The 22,863-nt window shown below is 33.3% G+C and overlaps 1 protein-coding gene across 2 annotated transcripts; it reads right to left on the bottom strand.

Annotated features, from left to right (window-relative positions):
- Positions 1-3,844: 3,844 nt before the first annotated feature.
- On the bottom strand, positions 3,845-17,852 carry LOC127734913 (perlucin-like protein). Of its 2 annotated transcripts, none has more exons than XR_007997819.1 (5): positions 17,649-17,852; positions 15,310-15,389; positions 11,413-11,500; positions 8,464-8,673; positions 3,845-3,999 (listed from the first exon to the last, which is right to left on the bottom strand). XR_007997819.1 is itself a non-coding variant. In XM_052244947.1 (5 exons), the coding sequence occupies exons 1-5, from the start codon at positions 17,844-17,846 to the stop codon at positions 3,992-3,994; spliced, it is 510 nt and encodes a 169-aa protein (XP_052100907.1). In that variant the 5' UTR covers positions 17,847-17,852; the 3' UTR covers positions 3,845-3,991. The 2 variants fall into 2 exon arrangements, 1 of the variants encoding a protein (XP_052100907.1); XM_052244947.1 differs by having other exon boundaries at positions 17,723-17,852.
- Between the last annotated feature and the right edge of the window lie 5,011 nt (positions 17,853-22,863).

Here is a 22,863-nt window from a genome sequence, read left to right as displayed (position 1 = left end):
TGTCGTCTGTTTATGTAGTTCATACGTGTTTCTCGTTTCTCGTTTTTATATAGATTAGACCGTTGGTTTTTCCGTTTGAATGGTTTTACACTAGTAATTTTTTGGGGCCCTTTATAGCTTGCTGTTCGGTGTGAGCCAATGCTCCGTGTCGAAGGCCGTACCTTGACCTATAATGGTTTACTTTCATAAATTGTAACTTGGATGGAGAGTTGTCTCATTGGCACTCATACCACATCTTCCTATATCTATATCATGTATTATTTGTGAAGTTGATATGGAATATTTATCAACAAGGTCTTGGTAAATTTCGATGAACCTTTTTAGAAAAAGGACGAGACGTTCTTTGACATAACTCTAGTTCATCAACTTTCTGCTCAGACACTGGTGAAGTAGCAGCTGCATGCTCTAGAATACCGAATGAGTTGGGAAATTTATATCCCATATGCAGGTGAAGATGGTATATTGCTGATAATGTGGGGGAAATTGATAATTTCAAAATTAAAATCATCTCGTTTGTCATAGATTCTGGTACTGAGATGACCGCTTATGTCAAATTCGAGGTATAAGTATAAAAAGGAGGCGGAGGAAACCGTGTCTGTCATTTCTTTAATTTCTAGTTCTGGGGGATATATTAATGGAACCCAATCAGAGCATCATCAAAATATTTGAATGTGAAATTAAATTATCTGGCTTCTTTGATCGTCTTATTTTTGACAAGCGTCTGAAGGATCTCCGACTCATATGAAAATAAGAGTCGACAAGGAGAGGCACACAGTTCGTTCCATAGGGATGCCGATAATTTTTGGAAATTATCTACCTCCAAATTCAACAAATATGTTGTCAAGAAAAAAAACTGTAGCATACTGATTACTTGTTCCTCGGTGTAGCATGTTTTACCTTTTTGTAATGCACTTCTGATCAATGTTATCAGTCCTATAAAATAGAGGAAAGACAATAATTTTGAGATTTTGTGGAATGCATGTCAAATGTTTAGGGTTACAAATCTCCTGTTTAGTACTATGAAACATGAGAACTAGCTCATTAATGTTTGAATGGCATATACATCACAAAATGAAGCTAAATATTATTTGTGTGGACCAAAAAACTGATTATACTCATCAATATATCACCCTTTTTTTTTCTGCTTGAAGCTAGCTAGAGTTAACTTTATTTTTGCGTTTTGTGCCTTTACGTGTGTGTCGAAAATAAAAATCTGTAACACGATCTTTCGAAAAATTTGAAATAGATTCCCATGTTCTTTCAGAATAGACTTTCCATCTTATTCTGTAATGTTTAATGATAAATGCGTTTCCTTTTTTATGATTTTTTCTACTTCGTATGTTATGTTTTGCGTGTGTTTTGACTTTGATGGGCTTGAAAGTTTGGCAGAACCTCAGCTTGTCTATCATCTACTGGCATGGCTTGTGGTGGTGGGTTTGGATCCGGACAATTTCTAGAATCATTGTAGTGTTTTAGTCTGTTGGCATTCATCATACTTTGCATGATGGTGTGGCTATATCATCGACGTAGTTTATATAGAAATAAGAAGATGTGATATGAGTGCCAATGAGACAACTTTCCATCCATGTCACAATGTGTAAAAAGTAAACAATTATAGGTCAAAGTACGGCCTTCAACATGGAGCCTTGGCTCACACCGAGCAGCAAGCTATAAAGGTACCAAAATTGACAATGTAAAACAATTCAAACAGGAAAACCAACGGTCTAATCTATATAAAAAACGAGAAACACTTAAGAACCACATCAACAAACGACAACCACTGAAACAGGTTCCTGACATAGGACAGGTGCAAACAAATGCAGCGGGTTGAAACGTTTTAACAGGCGCCAACCTTCACCCTAACCTGAAATAGTAGTGTAACATTACAACATAGAAAGACACACTATAAAATATCAATTGAAATGGCTTAACTCAATCAAAAAGACATATTAACAAAATCAAGTAAACATACACTGAAAAGATAAATTTGATCTATGACACAATGTCAAAAAGACAACTATAACCTTGGAAAAAAAGGCGTTAAATAAAATAACGTACACAGGTAAATTTAAATATAATAATTTTGTTGTTAGGAGTACGGAGATATTTTTTACAAAATAAATAAATTTGTTGTTCATAGTACGAGAACAGCAGTGATATGATTAAGTTTTCTCGCTCTTATGTAAAAAAGGTCCAGTCCATTTACGATGAAGTTTTGAAGAGTGGCCTCTGGGTGTTTTCGGTGAGTGCATCAGGACTCTGTCTCCTATTTGAAATGTTGGTAATGCAGTCTTTTGTCATAATGTTGTTTATGGCGAATTTGTGCTTTCTTTATGTTTTAAGTAGCTTTTTCCTTCGCAATTTTCAAGTTGTCAAGGATCCCTTGAATATGACTTGATAAGTCCATGTTAAATTTTGTCGGATGGAATCTATGATATTTCTTTTGGGGTCTCTTTGTAAGTGGGGAACGATTCTGTCCATTTACTACAGTCTACTACAATAAGCACGTGCTGAAAACCCTGGTTTGTCTTCTTGAAGGGCCAAATGGTGTCTATGTGAAGCTTGGAGAATGTATCCATTATTGGCATTGCTGTTAAAGGAACACGTTTTGCATGCGTTCGTTGTTTGGATCGTTGACATGGATCGCAATTTTTGATAAAGTCTGCAAGTTTCTGATACATTCCTGGAAAATAAAACTTTAGCATGGCCCAGTAGGTATTATCCAATCCCGAGAGTCCTTTTTTATGGTATGCTTTCGTCAGACTAGACTGTTATCTGCAAGGGCAAGCGAGCTGTTTAATAAAACGATCATCGTTTTTTTTCTCCTCTTGGTATTGGTTGATAGAAGTTATAAAGTACACCATCTCGTAGACCATATTGAATGGATGCAGCTGTGTCTTTTTTTGTCAGGAATGTTTCCATCATGTAGGGTAGCATAAATGTTTTTAAAGTCAGGACATTCTTGATGTAGTTTACCAATGTCTTGAGGCTTAACATTTTCTCCCGGGTTTGTTGTTATTACTGCATCTGTTTGTTTTGGCCTTGCTGCATGTCCATTATACATAAATATTGTTTCTAGGGACTCGGGTCTTTCTTGCAATGCATTAACTTGAATGTGTGGCATGACATTTTCTTGATCCTCTGCAGTTTCAGTATGTTGTGGGTATTCTCTTCTCGATATGGAATCAGCATTTTTGTTGTTTTCTCCTTTTCGATGACTTATTTCGATGGTATATCTCTGATGAAGAACTGCCCATCTGTCTAATCGACCTGTTGATTGTTTAATTTTTGTTAAGTATGTCAATGCATTGTGATCTGTTTAAATTTTGTACTTGTTGCTAGCAAGATATACATGATATGTTTTAATACCCTCTACTACTATAAGGCATTCTTTTTCACATATGTTTCAATACTGTTCTGCAGTTGATAAGGATCTACCATTGTATGTTATGACTCTTTCTCTACAATGATCTTCCAGTTGCCCTAGTATATAATCAACTGTATGACCACTATCATCTGTTGTGAGAATGAATGGTTTTGAACGATCTGAATATGCTAAAACTCGTGCTGTTGTTAATACAGTTTTCATAGTATCAAATGCTTTTTTACATTGTTCATCCCACTTAAACAGTGCGTCCTTATGAAGTAATTTATTTAATGGCGAGCATATATGACTGCACATTCTGATGAGTTTTCTTTATTAAAGTCCTAGAAGACTATGAACTTCGGTCTGGTTTTTTTGTGTCTGAAATGGTTTACAGTCTCTACTTTTGAAATGTCTACTTTAAATCCATCTTTTGAAATTTTGTGACTAAGGTTCATAACTTATTGTTACTTTTATTTGAATGTTACTTTATGTATGCGGCCTTTGACCTCTTATGAGTGCAATTTGTGCTTAATAAATAACTAACGTCTTGTAGAACAGAAAACATTTATTACGAATCAGTATTATTTGAATTACAGGTATTCAGTTCTGTTCGATCCGATAGCATTAGTAGCCTGGAAAAAAAACCATGTGATAATTCAATAAAAGACGAAGGGAATAATACTACATCCATAAATATGGTATCATGGCACTACTTTTAATATGTCTTCGTATGTTATGTATTAAACTTAGTTTGTAACCCGAATAGTTCAGTTGGTATATTCCGCTGCTTTACGATGGCTGCACTAACCTCGCGTGGGAGAAAATCGGACACGGAGAGAGATTGAATTACTAAGTATTCCAGTTAATGCAGTTTGTTGATATTGATAAGACATGCTTCAGTGTGCAGATGTAGCTTTATTATTGACATCTATCAACGATTTCTGAAGGTTTACGTGTAAGCTTTTTCCTCCGCGTTGAGTTTCGCGAGGTGATTTTGAAATAAAGACCAGCAATAAAAGTGCCGTTTATTTTTGCTTTTTGATTTGTCACGTCGTATGTCTAGAGACCTATGCAATGATGATATACCATACCATTCCCTTTCGATAAAACAAGGAAAATAAAAATAAAATCAATCTTTAACTGAAATCAACAGATAAGGATTTGGTTTTTACAAGGTTCTTAATTAATAAAATCAATCTTAAACTGAAATCAACAGATAAGGATTTGGTTCTGTACTCTGTACAAGGTTCCTAATGGGAATATTAAGTACTAAAATGTTCCTGTTTCTGTCATTCTGGTTATAATTATCACTGTAAATACTATTTTGTTTTATTATAGAACATTTTTAAAGTGTTTTACATAACAAAACATATCAAATGAATTACTTTTACTCTTTCTGCAAAATATGTTATCTAAATCAAAATTTTCCTTTCGTGTCCCTTCGGATTCCGTCTGCAAGACAATGATTTGTATTACAGTTTGGGTTATTTTTTATTGTTTGTCCATATACATGTACATGTATCACAAAGTTTGTTGTATTTCATAAATACAGTTTTGAGAAACTGCTTTTTGTTTGTTTCACGAGGTTTTTTTATCATTATTATAATAATGTAGTATGATGCAGTCCTAATCCTGGATAACTGCTAAAATATTTTAAAATGCCTTGCTTTTATGACCTTGATGTTATCTTCTGTGTGATCATTAGCTGTTCCATTTTTCGTATATAAAGGTATATATTCAGTTGTTATAAGAGACTTTAATGAATTACGATTATAATTTAACCAATCCTGCACTGATGTTGATTTTGTAAGAAGGTTAAGAGTGAAAACAAACATTTTATTTCTGGGGAAAAAAAAGAAAAATGACAAATATTATAGTTCATATGTATATGAAATGTCGAAAGTGTAAAATTTCAATGCATACTAAAATCCGTTTTTTTTTAAATTGGTTTCCATTCTCACATTTTCAATTCATTCATTTAAATATTTATCTAGTTACTGAAAAAACTTATAATGTTAATTCATAATCTTATTTATATAAGCGGCAACAATAATCAAAACTTTAGGAAAAATAAACAAAGAGAAAAATCACTGAGGGAATTGCCAGCTCGGGTATGTGGACTGGGCAAGTTTTTCCCGCCATGCGAATCTTGATGCAGTCAAAAATGTCACGAAAGAGTATAGGACATAATCCATAAATTTTAATTAGACCACTTAATTATAATTGTGTCAAAATATAACACTACGAAAACATGTCATGTCGGGGCCTTTTATAACTTACTGTACAGTATGGATTTTGCTCATTGTTGAAGGCCAAACGCTGGCCTACAGTTGCTTACATCTATGTCATTTAGTCTCTGGTAGATAGTTGTCTCATAGACAATCATACCATGTTTCTATATTACTTCTCTGCGATTTAGAGCTTGACAATAATGTATAGGCGTTTATCTATTATTTACCAAAGAATGTATTTGTTTTTTTTCAAATTTTAAGGGGAAAACGATGTACAAATTGCTGATTTGCATCATGACGCAAAGCTATTAGTTTCATAATAACTTACAAAAGTTAGCTCTAATTGGTTACCTGACGATATTGCTTAGATTCTATTGGCTTAAATGACTTATATAATGGGTCTTACAGGGAGTAGAAGAAATTGTTAACGGTATATTAGAATCCGGATTAAATAGAATAACAGGGCACAAGTATAGTATACGTTTAAGTAGTTCCGGCTAAATTATTTCGCTGGTATTTATTATATTCATACACTGAGTACTAGGGGAGGTTTGAAAAATATACCAACAGGTCGACAAGTAACCCTAACCCTAACCCTAACTCTAACCCTAAAACTAACCCTAAACCTACAGGCCAGCAAGTCGACAGGTCGACAAGTCAACAGGTCTCCAACAATTTGATTATTGAGTCAGCAGGTTTACATGTCGACAGGTCAGCAGGTCGACAGGTAAGCAGGTCGATAGGTCAGCAAGTCAGCAGGTCAGCAGGTCGACAGGTCGACAAGTCAGCAGGTCGATAAAATATCCTCACTTAGAAACTTAGACCCTAACCCTACAGGGCAGCAAGACGACAGGTCGACAGGTCAGTAGGTCGACAGGTCAGCATATAAATAATTGGTCTCCAACAACTGGATTATTGGGTCATCCGTTCTACATGTCGACAGGTCAGCAGGTCGACAGGTAAGCAGGTCGACAAGTCAGCAGGTCGATAAAATATCCTCACTTAGAAACTTAGACCCTAACCCAACAGTGCAGCAAGTCGACAGACAGCATATAAATAATTGGTCTCCAACAATTAGATAATTGAGTCAGCCGGTCTACATGTCGACAGGTAAGCAGGTCGACAGGTCAGCAAGTCAGCAGGTCGATAAAATATCTTCACTTAGAAACTTTTTAAAAGCGACAGCCATTTATTTAGTCAGCGGGTCTACAGGGCAGCAAGGCGACAGGTCAACAAGTCAGCAGGTCGACAGGACAGCATATAAATAATTGGGCTCAAACAATCTACCTGCTGACCTGTCGACCTGCTGACTTGTCGATCTGCTGACCTGTCGACCATTTAATCTTTACAATATTTTAAATGCATACAATTCACTTAAAATTGTATGAACTTCAATTGTTTTATAAAAATGAAAACAAAATAACTGAAAATAAAAAGAAAACTCCTTTATATATATAAGAACCAATTTACCTACTATGAAAAATAATAATCCGATGGAACTACAATTACGTATTCTATACTTGATCCAATAACAGTATAGGTGTTCGAGACCCGTTCGATGAATTATATTTAGCTATAGGGTCGCGTCGGATACATTTTGTTAAACAAGAGTGGATAGTCTAAAGCGTATTTCCTTTGTTTTATACGTTTTATACACGATTCGTTTTCCTCAAATTATTTCCTATATGATATGTATATGATTTTTAATATCATATTCACCAGTGGGTACTACATTATATTAGAAATGAGACATAAATATTTTAGCTCTGTTCACGTTTATTATTAGATATGTTGTTAACCTATCATTGCATGCAGCTTAGACAGTATGGGTCTAGAACGTGCACTCAATAACACCCCAAGTATATAACGCCAACAATGTATGTGTAACCCTCGGAACAAAGTTAATTTACAAATACAATGTATGTGCATCTTTCGCATTGTACTTTAGCTGCCAAAGACGTCGAGCGTATCTCTTGTACCTGAAACAATTTAGTTCATTTAAGAGATTAAATTTATTTAGAAACCGTATTGCGTGTCAATCTAATCAAGGAGATCCAAAAATATCCTCCTAGGTCTGGGTTTTTTTTTTTCCTATCGTATGTTTTATTTTATTTTCACAGTCTACCTTGTCGTACCTTTAAAGAAAGGTTAATCTTGTTCCCTTTAAGACTTATTGTCACTTTAGATACTCGGAGCCCTATCAAGATTAAAGCCAAGGGCAATTTATGCTAGACGGGAAAAATTATATGAAGAGTAAATTGTTTTATGTCTTTACTTTGTTTGGAAAATAAACACTAGTTAAAGTTCATAGTTAATCTAACATGTTTCTTTTCAAATTATAAATACTGACCAAAACCGCCATGAAATATGGACGAAGCTGTTAAAAAGACATTTGAACAGAAATCAGTGAGGGAAAATTTCTGAAAGGGGCCGATACTTACGAATTTTTGATATTGAGACAACACTTATCTGTTTTATATACTTATAACCAAATGTTTATACCTACGCAATCAGATTATGATATTTTCTATATATATAAATGATTTTGAGAACCAGTTAAATAAAAGTGTTTTCAACTGCCATCAATCATGTTCGCCATCTTTATTCAAATTTTAGAAAGGGCCTCGGTGGCCGAGTAATCTAAGTAGTTCAACTACTGTATCACTAGCCTGTCAACACTGAGGTTGTGCGTTCGAGTACCACACGTGGTTGTATTCGACTCCAATCTTAATTGACTAGGATTGTCAGTTTTCCTGCTTAAGGTCGGTGATTCTCTCCGGGCACTCCGGCTTCCTCCACCAATAAAAACTGGCTGCCATGCAATGGCCAAATGTGCTGAAAGTGGCATTAAACTAGATAACTTACAATGATCGCTCTCACAAATATAACGCCATTTATATCCACATGAATAGTCAATCCATTTTGCTATTTTTCTTTGGAGCATTACGCAGTTATATTTAGTTCCTGATGCACCATACCCTCTGGTCCAAGGTAAAAAAGTGGCTTTGGTTTGATCATAGATCCATCGATACTCTCCTTCCTTCAAATCTGTCAGTCCTATCCAGTAATGCTCTTCTGCAAAAAAAAAATAATGTTATTTTATGACAAACAACCGGAATGATATTATGAACATGTCTAACGTATTAGTACATTTTAATACATGCATTAAAACACCAAGAAAAAATTCGTTTGCATATCGTTTTCCTAATTAGATATAAAGAAGTGTGATCAAGTGTGACACGATATTTCTCCTCTCGAGACCTGCCGAGCTATTTAAACATTCAAAATCTATTTATAATTTAACTGTCGATAGTTGAGAAATATCGTATTGCACGAGATAAAGTGGTGTTCTGTAATGGTTTTTAGATGATCTGTAGAAGAACTTTTTGAGTGATCTGCAAAAGTATATGAAATATGTGAATAGCTTCCCAAACAGAAAAATAAATGAACAAATTGCTTTCAAATCGTATTCAAATCTCTTTCAAATCGTGATTCTGTGATTTGTTAGTATCAATTGCTTGCGATTCATTAAACAAATCATAAACAAATCAGAATTTTCCAAATTCCCTAAAACTGATTTCTTTGTGATTTCTTTCTATTGTATGATTTGTAAGCAATTTGTTTCTGTTTTTGTGTGATTTCTTTATGATTTGTTTACTTAGAATATCCGATATGAAATGATTTGAAAGAGATTTGTTAACTTTGTTAGCTAGAATGGTGTGATTTCGTTATGATTTGTTAACTTTGAATATCATAAGAAATGATTTGAAAATGATTTGTTAACTTTGTGAGCTATCTTGGTGTGATTCATTGATGATTTGCTACAATGAATAAAATGTTAATGCATTCAAATTTTCTTTGTTTATCTATCTCTCTGACTTCCGGTTGAGGTCAAATTCAAATTTCAAATACTGTTCAATATTAACTGAACAAAGAAGGTTGCAAGATGAGGAGGTTTTATTCAGTCTATGAAAGATGACGGTGGTAAGGAATCTCAGTTATTTATTTATAATTTCACATATTCAACTAATACTATTCAAACGTTAACCTTTAAAATTCAGGAACTGTGCATTTCAGTATCTCGTTATAATCATAATAATTTTGTGCTGTAAGGATTAATTTTCAAAATAAAAATGTGTAAAAGATGTGTAAACAGATCAAAACATTCATTTCAAGACTAGCTTCCCGAGCCAGCAAACAAAATTCACTGGCAAGTTTAATGTTTTAATTGTTGTTTACTAACCAGTTCCCGGGCAAAATGGACAAAGCTATATTACAATGTAGCAGATTTGGACCAAGACTAAGACTCATCACCTATTTGACATCAATTGCTAAGTACACGTGGTTGCCTATGTTTTTTTTGAAATTTCGTTAGTCAAATTCGGAAGAAAAGTAAGAGAAACCTACACAGAGGGAACAATTCGTCCCTCATTGCAATCAAATATAGTATTCTTTTTTACAATAGAGGAGTAGCTATTAAAGGTAAAATGAAGACAACTGCGCTCTCAAAGTTTGGGGGTTTCAGGGCAGAACATATTTTTGATTTGGATGTAAATGATTTAATCTGTGAATTGCATGATGAGTGATGCCAATTTATGTACGATTTGCTTGTGATTTGCTTGGGGTAGGAATATATGATTTACTTCTCATTTGTTAAATATTTGAAAACAATTTGTTTATAATTTCTTCATAATTTGAAAACAATTTGTTAATGATTTGCTTGAGGTAGAAATATGATTTACTTCTTTTTTGTTTAAGATTTGATTACAATTTCTTTACAATTTCTTTACGATTTGAAAACAATTTGTTTGTGATTTGTTTAAGATTTGATAACAATTTCTTTACAATTTCTTTACGATTTGAAAACAATTTGTTTGTGATTTGCTTGAAATAGGAAAGCAATTACTTCTGATTTGTTAATGATTTCAAAACAATTTCTTGACAATTTGTTTATGATTTGCTTATGAATTATAAGCAATTTGTTCGTGATTTGTTATTGTGATTTGTTAGCTCATTTGCATGTGAAATTTTATCACTTTCAAATCACAAAGAAATCATACGATTTGTTTATCATTTGTTACCATGATTTGTTCCTCAATTTTTTTTGTTTGGGTTAGTTTTACAATAAAACAAGTGTACGTGGACTTTCTTTTAAAAGAACATTTTAAACTTATCACCATCTTCAGAAATGTACTGCAATTGAATTATTGTCTTCCCGCAATTCGTCGATATTTTCTGTATGCAGTATCCTTACTACAAGACCTCTCGTTGGAACCCCTGCCACCGCACAGCGCAAGTACGCGGGAATAACCGTGATGAAAGAATGTAATCAAACATGCACTGGAAGGTAAATAGTCATAACTGATTCTTAAAGAACAAATAAAATACACCAAATCACTCAACAATTGTTATGGAAAAGTTTATTCAACAAATGAGAACGCATAGAAAATTTAAAAAAAAACATCGCATTCAATTCATTTATTTGTTCACGTGATCCAAGATTCCGTGTTGATTGTTTATCAATGTCACGATCCGGTAAACTTTGACAACATACTCGAAAGTTGATTAGCTTGCGATCAACAATCACTGAATGATATATTATTTGTCGGTAATACGTTATAAACTCGTAATTTATGTTAAAAAAACATGCAATGAGGACTTAGTTTAGTATATACATGTATGCATGCATTGGTTCAATAACTTCCTTAACATTATAATTACACGAAACTCGTTTAATATGACTTTAAATTCTATGGTGTATAAATATTGCATTTAATTACATGACAGTATTATTGAATATATAACGTTACTCACTCTTAAGCCGTCTGTTAGATGATATGGCTTCGTTTTCAGCCTTTTCATCAAACTTAACCAAATATCCATCCATTTTTCTACAACTATTCTACAAAACGAAATGAACAAATAGTATGTATGTATCATCACAGACATAGATTTCTGTTCTGGCGTAAGTTGCCCCTTTTATTATCTGGAAAAAGAAAACAATTTTATCATACTAGGAGATCATATATGTAATGCAACAGTAATCTCTCTTTTTTTCAGTTGAAGTTGCAAATATTACATACTTAAAACAAGTGGAGGTTGACACGGCTAACACATGCTCCCTATATTGCTCATTGGTGAATAGTCGCCGACCTACATAAATAATTTCGGATTAAATAGTAATCTAGAAGAAAAAATTTTAAAATTCTACTCAAGTGTCCTTTTGTTAATAATTTGGAACAGTCCTTAAAACAATTTGACAGGGCACACTTAAGTTATGGTCCGGTATCCTGTCTATACTTTCATTTTGGCATGGTACAAGGTCATGCTTTTTCAGACTTTTTATGACGTCTTGACACTAAATCGGTTGCACATGTACTGATTGGTACATTATTGATTGACTATAAACTAGCTTTCAGTAACTACGTGTCTGTCCCAAGTAGGGAACCTGTATATTTCTCGTCACAGCTACTGACTATGTTGAACGCATCTATCCCATCGAACTTGAGATAAAGGATACAACAGAAACAGTTAAGTCTGCCTCATATCTTGACTAACATCTAGAAATTGACAATGAGGGTCGGTTGAAAACAAAACTTTACGACAAAAGAGATGATTTCAGCTTTCCAATTGTGAACTTTCCATTTCTATGTAGCAACATTCCAGCAGCGCCTTCATACGGAGTATATATCTGCCAGTTGATACGATATTCCAGGGCTTGTATTTCCTATCATGATTTCCTTGATAGAGGGTTGCTGCTCACAAGGAAGCTATTAAACCAAGAGTTCTAAGTGGTGAAGTTGAAATCATCCCTTCGTAACTTTTACGGACGCCATCACGAGTTGGTTGACCGTTATGGAATATCCGTTTCACAGATGACAGCGGATATGTTCCAAATGTCGTAACTACAATTTCGTCCCCTTTTCCTCGAATGTGATCTACCGATTTAGACTTATTGTACTAACATGAGCAACACGACGGGTGCAACACATGGAGCAGGATCTGCTTATCCTTCTGGAGCACCTGAGATCACCCCCAGGTTTTGGTGGGATTCATGTTGCTCAGTCTTTAGTTTTCTATGCTGTGTTTTGTGTACTTTTGTTTGTCTAATGGTCTAATTCTTTTTTAGCCATGGCGTTGTCAGTTTATTTTCGACTTATGAGTTTGAATGTCCCTTTGGTATCTTTCGCCTCTCTTTTAGTCTTTATGTTCGAATTTTTTAAATTTTGTCATAGAGGAACATTTTTTGTCTTGTAGGTTTTATCAAATGCGTGTAAGGACTGTATCATCAAATAATAGAAAAATGAGAAGATGTGGTAAAATTACCAATGAGACAACTCTCCACCAAAGACCAAATGACATAGAAATTAACAACTATAATAGTTCACCGCATGGCCTTCATACATATACTCTTATTTTCAGTACATAGAATGTATATAACATTATAAATGTCATCAGCAATAGTTCCGATTTATTATACCATCGAGGTGCAGTTTACGTCAAATTCTTCCGAAAATAACTCTTAGATTGCTCATGGAAAGAGACTTAATGACATATGAAACGAGTTTCTGGTATATTTCATGTTTAGGAAATTATTGAACCAATCCATGCATATATACTAAATTCAGTCATGTGTCACTTTATTTTACATTTACCTCGAACCCAAAACGTATAATCTACGAAAAACATTTCATTCGGTGATTGTTGATCGAAAAGGTCAGCTACTTATTAGATTTCGGGTTTTGTTGTCGAAGTTTACCGAATCGTGACCCTGATAAACAACCAACACAGACGCAAAGAGGACGTGCTTTTTTTTTCATGTTTTCCCTTGTTTATCATTATCATAACAGTTGTCAATTGATTAGATGTATTTTAAAGGTTTCTTTCTGATTCGGTTGATACTAGTAATTTTTACGTTTGGTTTTCTTTACGGTTTTTTCCTTTGCACTTGCGCTGTGATTGTCGGATTAGAGTACGGGAAGACAATAATTCAAGAGCCGTACATTTCTGAAGATTTTGATAAAATAAAGGATTTTCTTAATAGTTAAACTTAGCCATTCAAGTATCTAAAATATTTTCATCTTTTTTATATATTTACATTTGACACTTTTCAAAAATCAATTAATCAAAGCAAACAAAAAAGATGGAATATTTTATAGTCTTTTAGCTGAATTTTGTTCAATGGAATTTTATCAGTTTACCAAATGATATATTGCAATACAAACAAAAATACACAAAAAAAAATGAAGTAAGAAATATTTGTTGAATCCAGTGTTTAAAGGTCAGACTTACTTTAAATAAATCTAATATGAAAAGCACTAAGTTAAACTGTTCTTTCCTAGAATTAGATATTTCCGTTTACCACAGGATTTTTTTTCTCCACAAAACGGACGATTTTTCATTTCCTATTGTTATTTTTCATTTTTTAAGATGTGTCTTTGGCATCATCTTACGTTGTATAAAATACATAAATGTAACATTGTATGATGCTTGGGAAAATGTCGCATACTGTATCGAAGGCATTCGAAGGTCGTGCACGAGTATATAATTATGGTTTTCTGGACGTATCCAATCTCGTCGGTAGACTAATTCGGGTGATAGTTTCATTTTGGCTGTTTTAACACAGTAACGTCCGACATGAATGGAAACGTTAATGGAATTCATAAGCCCGCATTCGTAGAGTGTCTAAATTCCGGCGACAGTAATGTACCGCTGTTTAAATCTCGTAAATCGTGAAGGAAGAGACAAATCGAGGTAATAGACAAAGGACTGTGGGAATAGAGTCAACTAAAAAAGGCGCGATATAGGTGTATCGAATAGGTAAGCGTCTACTGATATGCATACATCACCCGCCATGCGATCTTGCACTCAGTCAAAATGTCACAATCGGAAATGAAACACAATCGGTTCAGATTCAGACGACTATACATGTATCTTAAGATCTAGGACTGCGAAAATATGTCGCTAGTGAGGTGAGCATCGGACACATCGTAAAGGTCAACCATTATTGCTAGATGTCCTTTCGGCCCACTATGTCCACAGAACCTACCAAATTCATAAATTGTAATTTGCTGTGAGCATGCGTGTTTATAATGTTGTATATTTTATCTATGATAACAAGTGATGGGATTTAAATAGTGTATTAGTCGTTACAAATAGGTAATCATCCGAAATAAAATATTTAATACTGACCTGAAAACACAGACACCCGCAAGTCCCTTTTAGCAGTCTACATGAAGATGTAAACTCTCTCCGGTCATCAGATCTATTGGGTATTCCCAGTTATTGCAGTACGTCAACACTTTGATTAAACTTGTAAATAACGCAGATTTATAGAAAAATGTGTTTTTTGGGATGGGGATCTTTTCCACTTTCAGTTTTATTCACCAAAACGTTTCAGTCTGGAAATTAACGTTGTAAATTTTACGATACCGATTTCCTAGCTAATCATTCTATATATAAAAAAACACAAATATAGATGCGTACAACGGATAAAAATCTGCAAACCTTATAATTTTATTGATGTTTCTTTGGACCATCTCTTTGTATTATATGTCTCTGTCTGAACAGACAAGTTGTTTTCTCGATAAACGAACTTTTTCCCGATATACCGTCATACAAACGTAGTCATGCGGAATGAGCCTTCAATAAATTTCAAATAAAGACTGATTTTTTTTAAATGATTTTTAAAAGACAACGATAGTCACTTACCTCTGCAGTGAACCAATCAGTGAGATCTTCGCTGGAGTAGTAACAGTGTTCTTTATATTTGTACCATTTTCGTTCTGAAACTAAATGATAACATTAAATACTCATATGATGCTCTTATTATTTTTATCAGCAAATATTCGCATATATTACCTTCCATTCAAAATTCATTTGGCTTGCAAGTGTGCCGTCATACAGTTCTTGGAAAAACAAGAATGTTTTTCTCGAAATATCAAGCTGCTACGCAAAAACTACATTTTTTCGATAGCTTTAAAACAACCACGTGTCCATTAGAAATCCTGTGTTTGTTGAGATCTTTATATTACTTGTAATTTTCATTCCGAATTTCTAATGACGACGTCAATTTTGTGCTTTATCTATATATTGTAACACGAATATAAAAGTTGAATTCGAATCATATTTTTGCCAAAAAATGAACAAAAGAGAAGAATACAAACTTTGTTGTCAATTATATTCAAAGTATATAATTTTTGACAATATAGCCAAAGGTTGTAATGAAATAAGGTTGAAACATAATAAATGACATTTATAGAAAAAAATAAGCACATGCAGCTTCAAACAAACTTTTAAAAATTCAATACGTGTCGTATATAGAAGACTACTTTTCAAAACACAAAGCAAAGTTTTGATACATTTATATATGTGATATACAATTTTTATTGATTACCGACATCTTCGTCATTTCATCTATAATGAAATGCTCCGTGGGGAGCAGTTTGATACGACAGCACAAGTCAAACCCTAACAGTTGCCAGGAGCAAGTATGGACACTACATTGAAGCTTAATACAGCTCTGAACTTGGATTGTGATTAAATATTTGACACAGCATAGGTTTCTGACACAGAATTAAAGTGGTCAAAGAACTGAAAAATTTAAATTGGACTTTTACTTAGTATGGTCCTATATTCAAAATCTAAATACACGGTTGGATTCAGTATATCCAAGTACACCAAGAATTCATTTAATTTATTCATTAATGGACAATATCAGCTAAGTTTTTTAAATGCTCCGCAAAGGAATTTAGTTGAAGCTGCAATTGGTAGGAAACCTTTTGTCAAATTAATTAATAATTTTTGGTGTTTGAATATTGCTACAAGAAGGGTACAGATGGATGTGTATGGTAGTTGATGTTTATTCGCCATCAGGTAATGATTGAAGTTTTTAAACATATTGTGACTTAGGATGATGGGAAAAGGGGAGGAAATTCATTTTTTTTTTACATTGTTAAACTGTTAGCATTTAGAAATTAATATTGATAATTTAGCAATTCTAAGAATGAATGATGTAGTGGAAATGAAATGCAGAATAAAATTTTATCTAAGTTAAAAGGATAATAGAATTATATTATAAAGAACTGAAGATTTTTTTTTATTTTTTGCAAAATAGGATAATGATATTGGATAAAATTGTGGCATGGATTGGTACTTGTGGTTTATGTGGTTGTAATTCTAAGGGGTTGGGATGTTATTGAAATCATTTAAATACATGTTAACAATCTTAAAATAGAACAATGCAAGAACAATAATCACTAAAATCTGAATCAGCAAAATTCTAAGTAATATTTAAAAATAAAATAACAGCTTCTCATTTGCATATCATCTCAAAGATAAGACATAAATTATAAGCTAAAACATTGTAAGGGAGGTAACTCTTAATGTAAAAAAAGAAACAAATGTAATTGATCAAATAAAAGCAATTCAGCATAGCAAAAACCCTTACCATTTAATTGCTGTTGAAATCAAACAAAGTTTAATATTGGACCCTTTGGACCCTGATGTAAACCAATTTGAAAAATGGGCCTAAAATCTAAAATCTAATCACATTAATAGATTCAGCATATTGAAATCAATCAAAAGTTTAATTTTGCACCCTTATTTGGACCCACTTGAAAAAACGGCCCAAAATCAAAATTCTAAATACACGGTTAGTTTAAGCATATAAAAGAACCCCAATATTTCAAGATTATTTAAACCCCATTGAAATAAGCAATTCAAACAAAATTTTAAAAATTGCTTGTTTTTTACCACTTTTTGGTCCCTAATTCCTAAGCGGATACGACCATAACCCCTAAATTCAATCAAACCTTCCTTTTGTGGTATAAAACTCAATATCATAGAGATCCATACACTTATACTCAAGCTATCGTCTGGAAACCAAATGTCTTCGGACGACGACGACGACATCGCCATACCATTATACGGTCGCAAGTTTTTTGCGGTAAAATAATAAAACGTTGAAAATGAAAAGAGAATGTACAACTCAGAAGAACCATATCTAAATGGTCGCTCTAATCAAGATTTACATGATTTTAACATCTCACCTTTAAAGTTTTTTTCTAACGAAGAAAAATCGTATCCAAAGTCTTTATCTTTTGATCCATGGTATCAAGTATACTTTTTAATTTTCCGATTCCTCCTCGCATATTACTTAACGCACTCTTCGAATTGGCAATGAAAGGTGAACTAAGGACAAATGTACTAACAGTTAACAGCAGAGCAAACTGAAATTGAAATTTCATCCTGTCAAATCCTGCAATTAAATACAAGAAATTTACTTTAAATATTGTTTTGAGACCTGCGTACCTCGAAGCGTTTTCTTAAAATTACCGGTTTTCATATATTTTTTTAGCAGTAAATGTTAAGCACATGCAAATACCAACTTAATATCAACACAATGTTCGTCTCTATAAACAGCACATTTCATGCAAAAAATGGATAGAAAAATTAAAATTTTGTTTCTTTGGACCATCGAATCTTCGTGAATATTCATAAATAATTTAATTTTGGATGTAACACGTCTTCTGATTGGCTGAAAGTGTTTTGTCTATCAGCTCATAGACATAATTTTGTCATGTGGCCGTGACGTCATCAACGTTTTTATCATGATTTACGCCTTTTTAGAATTAAATTATAAGGAATGACTGTTATATTTTTTCTGTCTATTCGAAATAACCTAAAACATGTGGTGCACACTTTTAAATAAACAGCTACGCGTGTTATTCAGTGTGCACCACATTTTTGATGTTATTTCTTCATAGACAGAAAAAATATTACAGTCATTCCTTAATGATTCAAAGATCTGACAGGTTAAACTTTTAACATACTTATCGATTATCTTTACACCAAAAACATCTGATTTTTTAACACTTCCAGGTCAAATAGCAACTCTTCCTTTTGCTCTTTTCAAAAACTTTAAATTCTATTTTCACACTTAAAATTCCGTCAGTCTATTTTATTCTGTTTCGTCATGTTTTGCTTTTTGACACACAATAAGGATACTTGACTATACAAAAACATTTAAGGAATTATGGCCTTCAATACAGTAATTTAATAATATCTAAAATCGGATAGTTAATTAGTTTATTCGACGGCTCTTCTCCTATTCTGAAAAAAATATTTAGTACAAACGAGAGAGAGAGAGAGCAATGAAACAAGTATGTCAATGTTACTTTCTAAAATTTCTTGCCTATAATAGTATAAGGCTTAAGTACTTTTGTGGACTGGAAATATAAACATTTTGATGAATTCAGATCGTATGTGGAGACTGATAAGCTAACATCAATGATAGATATAAGAAGATGTGGTATGAGTGCCAATGAGACAACTCTCCATCCAAGTAAAAATTTATAAAAGTAAACCATTATAGGTCACAGTACGGTCTTCAACACGGAGCCTTGGCTCACACCGAACAGTAAGCTATAAAGGGCCCCAAAAAATTACTAGTGTAAAACCATTCAAACGGGAAAACCAACGGTCTAATCTATATAAAAAACGAGAAACGAGAAACACTTATGAACCACATCAACAAACGACAACTACTGAACATCAGATTCCTGTCTGGAAAACGACTGACAATTCTTCAATAGTTTTCAAGTCACTACTTTAATATCATGCAAGGTGTTTGTACATTTACTTAAAGTGTGCACAACTTTTTAATTTTATATATGATCAGGATTTTGACTTTCTTTAAGTTTTCCACATATAGCAGGTTTTGAATTATTGTCATTTTCGGTAAAATTATGCATGTGTAAAATAAAATAATGTCCTCCATGAAATATTGTTCGTCGGACAAAATTCCACATAAAATATTGTCCACATACACTATTTAATACTGAAATGCTGTGCAGGACAATATTTCATTATAAAATACAGTGTCCTTGTTCATGAAATGTTGTCACCTCCATCTGGACAATATTTCACTGTGAAGTTCTTTCCATGACAATATTTCTTAATCTAACTATGTCTTCCCTAATGAATCATCTGCAATCTTCCCTAATTAAATCCTCTGCAATAACGTTGTGAGCGTTTTTAGAATTGCTTTTTAAAATATTTTTCATGAAAAGTATGTGTATAACCATAAATTGCTGCTTAAATTAATTATGCAGGTATGTTTGTTATCATCAAGCAAATAAAACACTTTGATATATTATCCAAAATATTAAATGTTTATAACCTCCCTTTCATGAGACAAAATTTCATGACAATCCATCTATGAAACATTGTCTCAATATATAGAATATTTAACCTCTATTTAACAAGACAAAATGTAATACCATACATCTATGAAATATTGCCTGTATATGGTTTCATATGGAAATTTGTCCTTCTCTAGACATTATTTCATAGATAGGGACAAAATGTCATGATACAAAAGTTTTCAATCTAGAATATTTATATCATGAACGGTGTTACAATGTAGTAAATTTATTAAAGATGTTCGTGTTATCAGGATTTCGATTTTCTTTAAATCCACACATGACTGAATCGGATATTCAATAAAAATAACAATTTCGTGCGTCTAACGCGCTTTTCTGGATCTACCTTCATAATTACCGCTCAAATCCAAAACAAATTTAAGGCAAGAATGTCATTGAAGCCTAACGCACGAATAGCTATATGAACAAAAGGGACCTAAAATAACATATCACATTATAAATTGCAAAGTTATGAGCTCTTAGTTATGCATTATTCATGTTGGTAAGTCAGTTTTGGTCCAAATTTTTTGATATCTATTTCAGTTTTTTTGCAAAGGTAACTTTGTAAGCGTTTTGGCATCAGTACATTTTTCAAAAGCCCGAAAATAGCATAAAACCACAATGTTTTGACAACATTTTCAAAACGTTTCGAATCGTAAATTGTCTTTGGAGCATACATTGTACTCTTATGAAGACATTTGTTTTACTTGTACTAAGGCTTTTGAAATAGACCCATTTAAAAACCAAAGAGTGGTCAATTTGATATTTTATGAAAAAGTCAAATTCAATGCCAAATTGGGGTGAAAGTGAACCTGGTTGTTGAAGAGGTATTGTGAATAAGAATTAAGTAACATTTGTTGAAGAGGTATTGTGAATAAGAATTAAGTAACATTATATGTATGTGTTGTAAATTATTTCTCATACCACAAGCAGATATTTATATTATATACCTCAAAATAGAAATGCATCATTGTGTCAATGTATTGATGGTGAAAATTCACATGCATTTGCATTATATGAATCATTTTTACAAATGTTATCTGCATTACGTACATTAAGAATCTTCAAAATTTCCAAATTATTCTTGCTATTACGATATAGTCAAGTCACATACAATTATAATAGTCTGTGTCCTCGGCATCTTTTTTATCGCCCTGGACGAAATTCGCGAATGCGAAGTATAGTTATCCTAAATTCCGTCGTCGACTCTTTAGGTTCAGTCTGTTGTAAAAGTTTTCTTAGACATCAATAACTTTATCAAACACTCATAGACTTTTAATGAACTTTTCCCCAGTCTCTCCGTGATTGAGGGATAGCATCTGGAGCACAATTAGAAAACTTATCCAATGCATTTGTCCGTACTTTACAAATTTTTTCCAGCTAACATTTAAACATGGGTCTTTGATTCAAGTTTTTTTAGACAGCAATATCTTTGTCACACCTTATGTCTAAGGTTATTTTTTTTAAACCTTTATATCCTTTTTCAAACCTCCATGGAGTTTCAGGATACTTGTATACTATAATTTTTTTTTATTTATAAGCCTCCTATTGGAGAGTATATAACAAAGCAAAGACAATTACAATTAATCATATACAAACAAAACGAGTTATGATTTACACAGAGACAGTTAATAAAGACGGGATCACGACGAAAAGTTCAATTATTTACACATGTGCTTTAAAGTTTTTTAAAGATACAGTAATTTGTGTACTACTAGTAGCAGTTGCAGTTCTGTAACAATTTACAAGAATTGTAAATAAAATTTACACACGCAAAGTTAAACTGTTCACGTTCCTCATTCTCTAGATCAAAATCGGTGTCACAGGCAAGAATACAATTTAGCAATTTATTGTCAGTCATATTTCCTAAGTGAACACTAAATGTCATCGGGTTTATGTCTATAACACTCCTCCAAAATTGATCTCGAGCATCAACTGTATAGTCACATGATAGTATTGCATGGGTACAAGGATCATCAAAAAGTTTACCACATTTATCACATAATATTCTGTTGTTTTGTAAGTTTTCACGTATAAGACAGCACGTTGATGTTACAAAATGGGCCTGCCTGCGCATCAGTGGGTGACGTAGTGCTACTCTCCACGCCGCATGCGGTACACAAAACGAGTGAATGTCTTTAAAAACAACAAAATCGGAATCCACTGCCATACGATGATGCCACTCTACTACTTCAACCTGATAAATTGACGACTTGACTATCGATTTCCAAGTTGCATAACTAGGAAATTGTCCATCATTGAGAAACTGATCTACATATTTCGATAAACCATATTTTGTGAGTATTTCAATAATGTCACAAGCGAAACCTAATCTGGTGTCATATTGATTATATCTAGCATCAATGAGTCTACGGAGAAGAATACGGAATGAGACAGCTGAGTATGGAAGGCGACATGTTCTTCCAAAGAACAACAGTTTCCGTTCACATATAAAACTTTCAATTGAAAGCCATCCTAACAATGACAAGCACATGTCGCTTCTTGTTCTTCTAGGTAAACCTTGTATGAATTTACAAATATAGTGGTGAGTTCTTTCAAGCATCAGTGTTTCAGTGCAGGTAAGTTTTCCCCAGAGTTCACAACCGTATAGTGTTTTCGGATAGCAGAGCTGACGGATAATCTTTGCGCATACAATTGAATTTACAATGGCTGGGTGTATTCCAAGGCGTATAACTGATGTCGTCGTCGAGCGCAAGGTGCGACAAGCTTTAAGAGTTCTGTCCATTGTTTTTAAAGATGTGTCTAGTTGAATACCAATATGTCGAGCAGAAGTTACATAGTTGATCGGTTCTTGGTATAGATATGTTGGAGTAGAAGTTCTGCGTTTACCGAATTGTAATAATTTGCTTTTTGCTGGTGAAAACGTGAAACCCCACATGTTACTATAGTTCTCACATATTGTTACCATCCGTTGTGTCGAAACGCAGTTTGTAGCAATAAGAGCAATATCGTCTGCCTGAACTGGAGAGCTAGCATTAAGATCATGAAAGAATGCACCTTCTTTTGAAGATTCTAGTTCGTTTATAAGGTCATTTATAAA

This window comes from Mytilus californianus, unplaced genomic scaffold (assembly GCF_021869535.1).
Source record: "Mytilus californianus isolate M0D057914Y unplaced genomic scaffold, xbMytCali1.0.p SCAF_3, whole genome shotgun sequence".
NCBI lineage: Eukaryota > Metazoa > Mollusca > Bivalvia > Mytilida > Mytilidae > Mytilus > Mytilus californianus.
Note: the sequence above shows the minus strand (reverse complement) of the source record. Positions and strands in the feature narration are given on the sequence as shown.